Source organism: Vipera ursinii (genome assembly GCF_947247035.1).
Source record: "Vipera ursinii genome assembly, chromosome: 1".
Taxonomy (NCBI): Eukaryota; Metazoa; Chordata; class Lepidosauria; order Squamata; family Viperidae; genus Vipera; species Vipera ursinii.
In genome coordinates this window covers 295,965,601-295,974,341 of record NC_139512.1, presented here as the reverse complement: position 1 = coordinate 295,974,341, position 8,741 = coordinate 295,965,601, and the positions used below count along the sequence as shown (strand labels likewise).

General features: G+C 37.7%; 1 protein-coding gene across 1 annotated transcript; it reads left to right on the top strand.

The window, feature by feature from the left end:
• Positions 1–1,377: 1,377 nt before the first annotated feature.
• DRC5 (dynein regulatory complex subunit 5) lies at positions 1,378–8,432 on the top strand (the record flags this gene model as incomplete). The annotated part of the gene is made up of 4 exons (XM_083348398.1): positions 1,378–1,561; positions 2,028–2,596; positions 5,267–5,716; positions 8,265–8,432. The coding sequence occupies 4 exons, from the start codon at positions 1,378–1,380 to the stop codon at positions 8,430–8,432; spliced, it is 1,371 nt and encodes a 456-aa protein (XP_083204524.1).
• Between the last annotated feature and the right edge of the window lie 309 nt (positions 8,433–8,741).

Below are 8,741 nucleotides of genomic sequence, written 5' to 3'. Positions count from 1 at the left end.
CTGAATTTATTTATTTAAGAAAATGTATACGGCCACCCACTCATTCTCAGTGACTCTGGGCAGCTTACAAAAACCAAAACCCAATATAAAAACAATAGTAATAAAAAAGCAATAACCCTCCAATCGTGATCATGTGACCCGGGGGACGGTGTGATCATCATAAGTGTGAGGTCCCTTTTGTCAGCACCTTCGTAATGTCAGTCACCAAACAAATGATTATAAAACAAAGACTGTATTGTTCCTCAGCATTTTCTAAAACCAGCTTGAATACCAGTATTGGCACCAAAGTTGCGAGTTGGGTGGCATACAATTGTAATACATTATGATTGGGTAATATGCAGATGGATTCAAGATCTGAGACAGATGGAAATTTAATAATTTAAGTTCTAACTAAGTACCTAAAAATTATTAAGGTAGCGTCTAAGAATATAAGCAATTCCAAGCAGGATGGTTTTATTATTATGGTTCATCACATAGTCAATCAGATATTTAGACTGGGTTTGGCATTTTTATCTGCCTATTGAGTCCTTTCCAAGGTCTTTGATGATATTAAAAGGTATTGTTTCAGGAGCTGCCTGCAAGTAAAACTGCTTTTTGCAATGACTGGTGGTGATTTTGTCAATGTCGATGGTGTTGGTGCTCCAGATGCTTTGGAATTGCATCCAAGGTGTCTATTATGATTGCTACTATCTTTGCTTTCTTTTGGCACAGTTGTTCTATTTCTATTTGCAGGTTTTTGTATTTTGTGATTTTCTCCGGTTCTTTCTCTTCTAGTCTGTTATTTCCAGGTACTATCACATCCATTGTTAAGACTTTTTTTGTCTTTCTTATTGACAATTCTTGAGTCTGGGGTGTTATATGGCAGGTGCTTGTCTGATCTATTATTAATGGTGGAATGCAATTGGACTCTTTTTTTTTAAAGTGGATTAGAACCCCTAAAGCAGGGGTAGGCAACCTCGGCTCTTTTATGACTCATGGACTTCAACTCCCAGAATTCCTGAGTCAGCCATGCTGACTCAGGAATTCTGGGAGTTGGAGTCCATGAGTCATAAAAGAGCCGAGGTTGCCTACCCCTGCCCTAAAGTGTTTCACACACACACGTTTGCAGTGTCAATGCCTGCATCGATGGAGCTGATTATTGCCTGTACCATACCAAAGGTTTAAATAAATGCAGCTATAGAGGATTTCCCCAACTTCCTTTTTTTGTGATTTGCACCAAATATTTTATTAGTACTAGATAAAATTCTGATGTTTGGTTCTTTTTGTAAATATTTCTTTAATGAATGGTAGCTGTAGAACTTTAGTGACTATCCAGTTTGCACAAAAGTTTCTTCCATTCTAATTAGAGACAGAGAAACATTACAGCAGCACAGCAGGATGCAGGAAAATGTACCTACAGAGGTCAGTACGGTCCCTCCTCCAAGTCAGGCAACAGTAAGAAATCCTGCCGCTAATCCCCGACGAATGCGACGGCTTATTGCTGAAGATCCTGAATGGAATCTAGCCATAGTTCCCCAGCTCACAGAGCTCTGCATCCAGCACATAATCAACAATTTTGAAAGTAAGTCACACAGCTTTCCTATATAAACTTCCTTGCTGAAGAAATATCATTTAATACAGTTTGGAAATAACTGTTATTGAGGATCGCCTGAGGAAAAAGGAAATTAAATGGGATGACTTTTAAAAATCTGTTAAAAACAGTTGTACCACAGACTAGATTTCCACTAACATTGCTGGTCAACTCATTTAATTCATAATTTTGCCTAATTTGAATAATTGCCATCTCTGCTGTAGCACGGTATATGAACTCTAAAGGTAGCCCGAATCTGATTTAAATTATTCCCTCTGCCTGAAAATGGCAGTTTTGTGAAGACAACTAAATATTCTCACCATACTCACCAAACTGGGAAGATTTTTTTTTGATGGAAGACATATTAAAACAGCATATGTCTACTCTAAGTGACATATAGATAAATTGGTGAATAGCTCTCTATAATCCCTTGTAATCCCAATTTCTTTCCAACCAGAGAATCCTATCTTGGGAAGGCTACTTCATGATCACCAAAAGAAAGTGCTAGAAAAGATTTCCACAAGCCTACCCCTTACTGTGACTGCAAATCTGATCAGTGATGAAGGCTACTGGAAACGATGCTGTACTGGAAGATGGACAGTTTGTGATGTATCTGCCTATGGAAACAGTTGGAAACGGATGTTTTTTGAACGCCATTTGGAAAACATTTTGAAGTTTTACATTCCAGATACTACTAGTCCCAACGAAATTCTGGATCTCATTCCACTCTGCAAGGAATACGTGAAAAAACTAGAGATTGACCAGTTCCTTCCACCAGTGAAGCTGGACCAAAAGAAGGAAGATGAAGATGTCTCTGATACTGAAAGTGATGCTGGAATGGATGAACCTTCTATGGACCATTTTGATTTGAGCCAGCTTGTTCCTGCACTCCCTCATCTTGAGGAGCTTCATCTTTCATATGGTGTTAAAGACTGTGGCATGAATTTTGAATGGAATCTTTTTGAATTCACTTATCGAGATTGTTTCTCACTGGCCAGTGCTATTAAGAAATGCCCAACTCTAAAAGTAATTTTTTTAAAAATACAGTATTATAGTCCTCTGTAATCTTAAACATAAAATGAGAATTCCTCAAAATCGTAAAGTAGCCTGAATCATGGTCTGACACAGTTCTTCCATGGTATAAAGGAATTTAGTGCTGAAGTTGGGAAACTTATGAAAGAACCATTAAAAGGGGGAAGGAAGAAACAGGCCATTAAAGAGGCAGTGTGAGGAGCAATTATGCAGTCCAGAGACTGAAACAAGCATGAGAGAGAAACTCAGAATAATCTCACTTCATTCTGCTTAGTATTGGTGGAGGAGGGGAACAGAGAAAAAGTTAGACAGATTTTCAAAAATCTGCTTTTATACACCTTTCTCAGGCTTTCTCAATAGGGCTTCCATAGTTCTGCAAGAGGTTGCTGGGGTTCCACAAGAAATTGTGATTTTTATTTTTATTTTTTAAAAATGGGTTTTTTGAACTTCACGTGCTGTGCAATGCTAGCATTCATACTGGTGGGAATTTTTATACATTGTGATTTAGGTGCCAGCCTGTTCTTTTGCGGTTTTAAATGTTGTAAAATATGGATTGTATAGATTGGAAGTAATTTGTTTTTTGAAGTTCTCATATGTGTGTGTGTGTGTGTGTGTGTGTGTGTGTGTGTGTGTGTGTGATTTTTATGCATTGGCTTCCTAAGATTGACAATTATTTTGAGGGTTCCTCCAGGGTAAAAATGTTAAGAAAGTCTGCCCTGCAACAATATAGTAGAATTCTTAGAATATCTGCAGTGTCTATTTCTTGAGCACTTTACCTCAAAGGGTTAACATTAATCTTAAAAGCCTCTCCTAAATTTATCTTCATCTTCAATTCAAGTCCAGTTTGAGTTTATTTTTTATGCTTGTTCAAATAATCTCTGGATATCCAAGGCTCTCCCTAATACATAGCTCCTTCCTTCCTTCCTCTGTTAACAGATCTTTTATAGCTTTCTCAAGGTCAGCTTTAAATTTCTTTACACGTGTCTCAATCTGTTAAGGATTAGGAGAGAAGGATCTGGACCTTTTGATTCTGCTATGATGAATTCATGGCATTTACATCATACAGTTGCCAATGGTATTTACTTCCAAATAAAGTCAGATAAGATAAAAACCTAGGACGGTGCGATGGCTCAGTGGTTAAGATGCTGGGCTTGTCGCTTGGAAAGCCTACAGCCCAGGTTTGAGACCTGAGTATTGTGCAATGGGATGTGCAATGGGGTGTGTTCCAGAACGCCTGCCAACCTAGCAATTCAAAAGCATGCAAATGCAAGTACATAAATATTACTTCGATGGGAAGGTAACAGCACTCTGTGATGTCATGCTGGTCACATGACCACAGAAACATCTTCGGACAGTGCTGACTCAATGGTCCTTGAAACAGAGATGAGCACCGCCTCCTATAGTTGGCAACAACTAGCAGAATAAAATCTACAGGGACTCGTTTTACCTTTAAGATGAAAACTTAGGATTCCTAAAATTGCCTCGGAGTTGCTCAGGGCTGGCACAGGGCAACTTCTACTGTTTGCTTTACTTGTGTTATCATAAATATTCCCAAATAAAATCCAGATTAAATTGCAGAAAAGAAAGTTTAAATCTTTTCTTCCATTAGAATGCCACCTCAATCCAATTTATGGACCAATACAACTTTTGAATAAAAAATTAAAACCACAAGAAAATGACAAATTCAAACACTGATCTTAAAGGCTTCTTCTAAGGCTTGGCTCTAAGTATGTGTGGTCTGTAAAAACTTTTTCAGTTACTTTTCCCCAAATACCTATTTATACTATAGACATCTACATTAGGAGAGAAAGAAAATAAGAGGTGTGGATAGGTAAAGGCAAAATTGAGGTTCTTGCTTAACTAAAATGGAATGGGTTGCAAAACTTTCCAGTTCTATATCCCCAAACTATCATAAGCAGTTATACACACTATGCTTTGATTGATAACACCCCAAAAGAACTGTATTTTATCTAATCATTATTGGTTTGCTCTGATGGGTCACTATCATTTTAATCACAGCTTTGTTGAGGTAACAGGGGAAAAAATCTTTTAATAGAAATTATCTGAAGAAATATAGGCAAAGGAAATTACATAACTGCCTACATGCCAGGAGCATTCAAGTAATATTATGTGGATGCCAATTGTTTGGGTATCTAAGGCACAATCACATTTACTGTATTATTGGTTATTTAAATGCCAATATAAACCCTGCTGTTCTGATGCTGCTGCACAACTGATAATGTGATTTCCCTTCTCCCACAAAATGTAGCTAAGGGAATGAAATAGAAACAAATAATTTTCTAGGGCAGGATAGACTCCCATCAGACTCAAAACTTTGCACGGTTCAAATCCTCATTTTGTGGCCCAGAGCCCACTCCTTGAACCATAATTGTTTAATATTTATTCCATGGTTTCTCACCAGTTTTGCCACTTTGTAAATAAGCCTATCACGGGGGGCGGAATCCATTCCTTTCTCTTCCCAATTCACCCCTGTTCACAGGTGTACTTGGCCTGGTCCTCAACTGGTCCAAAAATCTTACGTTTTGCCCTTAGCCACCAAGCAACCTGCCCACCCTTGTTTTAGGCATCTAGAGTGAAAAAAGTGTCTTATTGGAAATATGTAACATCTTTATAAATGCATGTGACCTTATTGTGTTTGTGCAGGTGTTCAAGCTGACCCGGAGCAAAGTGGATGATGACAAAGCCAGGATACTGATCCAACACCTATTAGACCACCCTTCACTGTTAGAATTAAACTTATCCCACAATTTGATTGCAGACAGAGGAGCACGAGCTATTGGCAAGCTAATTAACCGCAGTAAGATGGTAACCCTTAACATCTGTGATAACAGGATTCGGGCACAAGGAGCCCAGGCTATAGCTCATGCACTGTCCAAGAATTCAATTTTGATGTCACTCAATTTCCGCCTCAACTGCATTGAGGATGAAGGAGGCCAAGCCATTTGCCATGCCCTGCTGCTTAACAGCACACTGACCACTCTTCACTTGGGTGGCAATGAATTGTCAGAACCGACAGCCACCCTATTCTCTCAAGTCTTGGCTCAGAACACTACTTTGTCTCATATCAACCTCTCCTGCAACCACATTGGACTAGTAGGTAACCTTTCTGAAATGGGAGTATATGTTTCTTATACAGTGCTTAGATTTTTGGAAGTATTGTCTTACAATCTTGTCAAGAAATGAGATATGGAGGATAAAGCTGGGACATTGGTTGGGAAGAAAATTGGTCTGATCTAGACATTCAGGAGAATTCCTAGACATAAAAGGCATCACAGAGACAAGTTCTTAGCAGAAAGCCGTTGACTTTTCTTCTTGTAGAAAGCAAGGCCAACTGATAAAATTTTACCTTCTCAATTTTTGGCTATCTTCAAAAAAAATGCAGGGTTTTTATGCAGCATCTGCCAGTTGAAAACCCTGACAAATAAGAATACTGATGAAGTTTATACTGATAAAGAAGAAAGAAACATACTTTTTTTTTTGCTGGAGTCCTTGAGTATTTCTTGGCAAGAATCTCTAAAACATCCCTTTCTACATTAGGGAGTTATTTGCTAAGGTGCCTCAAGCCCAAAATCGAGAGCAAAGCAGAAAATGCCTCTGTGCTGGAAGCCACTTCCTATAACACTTGTGTAGGAAGCAGAGCAGATAACTGTTCAACCAGCAATGTGAGGAGAAGCCGGGTGAACTAGCATCAATGCTCTCATTTAAGAACTGGGCAAACTGTAACACAATGAGGAGGAGTCTTTTTGATCTAGAGTTGGCTTTTGTTTTTAGAAAATTTAATTTGCAATTGTATCTGCAGATTGAAATACTATAATACAATATATTCTTTCACTTCAGATGTAGTCAAATATCTCATTTTTATCATTCTGTGGCAGATTAAATGTTGACCTAGAGAGCAGGTTTGGTGTAATAGTGAAGGCATTAGGCTGAAAACCAGGTGACCTGATTCTACTCCCAACCTGGGCACAATGCCAATAGGGTGATGGGCTGGTCACTTTCTCTCACTAGAAAAGAGGCAATGGCAAACCACTTCTGAAAAACCTTGCCAAGAAAACTGCAGGGACTTTTCCAAGGAATCTCTGAGAACCAGAAATGATAAGAAAAAAGTGTTGACCTAGGTAGTTTCAGGCTTATCGGCTAAACTTATAGTACTGCAGAAGTTATCTTTGTTGCAGGAATCAAATTAATGAACAAATCAGTCTGGTTTACTTCTGTAAATACGTAGCTTGCAGTTCAGCATTAGACACCATTTTATTTAGATTAAAAGATGTAACTTCCTTATTTCCATAATGTTTTCATTGTAACATTAAGTTGCAGGCACTTGCCAAGCTTGGCTTTTCAACAGAAGCATTTTGTTGCTTGCCTTGGATTTCAGACATTGTGTGATTCTCAGTAGATGTCTCTTCCCTATTTTGGCAGTCAAACCAGTATTTAGACTATCACCATCCAAGTAGCTTATATACCAAATACTTAATGCACACGTTCATTATAACATTAATATAATTTAAGAATACAACTAAAATATCAATAAGAAACCTTCTTTATGGCTATGCAGTTAAATAAGTTTTCAAGAAATGACAATACATCTTTTGATAGCTGAAAAGATTTAATGTAAAAAATACAAATATAAATACAAAACAGAGGTATTCTCAATTTACAGATGACTATTATATGTAATCATTAATCTAACTTTGTGATTAATTTCTTTATTTTATAAAGCATAGAATTCAGAACAGGGAATTAATGAAGACGTGTTAGCTCATGTCAAAGGATCACTAGCTTGATTTCATTCCTCAGTTTCAATATTATTCCTGACTACTTTGTCACTAGTAGCACACGTGTCATGGTGTCATTTGATAATTCTCATTATGCCAATATTGTTCATATAGACCTGCATAGGTGCACCAGCATTAAAGGAGTTAATGGATTTTTTACTCTTTCTTCTTGCATGTCAAAGCTTTTGAAGAATTGCCTACCACACCCACCTAGTATTTTCCAAGTAAATCCTTTATTATCTCCTGACAACATAATGAAGCAATAGGAATATTTCACTGTCATTGCAAATTCACAACTGAGAGCATAATCCATAATCCATTATGTGAGCAGTTATCTTTAAGTTGCAGGTGGTTAGCAAAAGTGCAGCATCATGGACAGATTTGGGATCACAGTAATTCAAAATAAAAAATATCTAAACTACCCTTTACTCTGTTCTTCTTGAGCTTAAAAACTACTGGTATTCATTTCAGCTGAGTCTGCCCTGAGAAATATTCTAGGCTGCTCTGATTCTCCACACAACGAAGTTGAAAGCCCAATCGTCCCAGAGGAAGGGCATAATTTCAGTCTAGGAAAGAATTTGAGTGCCCTGAAAGTTCAGAGAAACACTGGAAATGAGCTAGAAGGAAGTCAGCCCAATTTTTTTCAGCATGACATACCAGGAAAAGTGTTTGGTTATAAAAACTTCTTAAGAGGCATTTGGTGAAAATGAGTTATGGATTGGGGGAAAAATATGCGCACATTTTACAATATCTCGAAAGGAATTTCAAGAAAAATGTTCTTCAGGCTACTTTTGTACATTTTAAAGTAATATTTAGGTTGTGAAAGCCTATTTGGTCTTCATCTTAAGTTTCTTTATTGGTTTCAGGATGGAGGGAAGCAATTGCTGGAAGGCATGTCTGATAACAAGACAGTAGTGGAATTTGACCTCAGATTGGCGGAGGTGGGACAAGAGAGTGAATATCTTATTAATCAGACTATAAAGGCCAATCAGGAATTAGCTCGTCTCAGAAACCTGCATCATTCCACCACATAACATGGACCACAAACTACTAAGGAAAAACAGCCTGCATAGTATAGTTTTGACGTTGCCTCTTCACTTAACATTTGTTTAAGCATCTGTTTTTAGGCAATCGTTGTAGTCAAAGCTATTTGTTCTCAGCTTATGATTGAATGGATGTAACTCCATATTCTTCTACTACTTTGGTGAAGTGTTTGCACCTCCCTTGGATTCATGCTCTTGGATAATTAAGTCTGTAACTATGCCAAGCATGTAACTGAAATAACCATACACTGCATCCCTGTTTAGATTTGCTTCTTTGTTTTTTCATTCCTCTGTTATTTT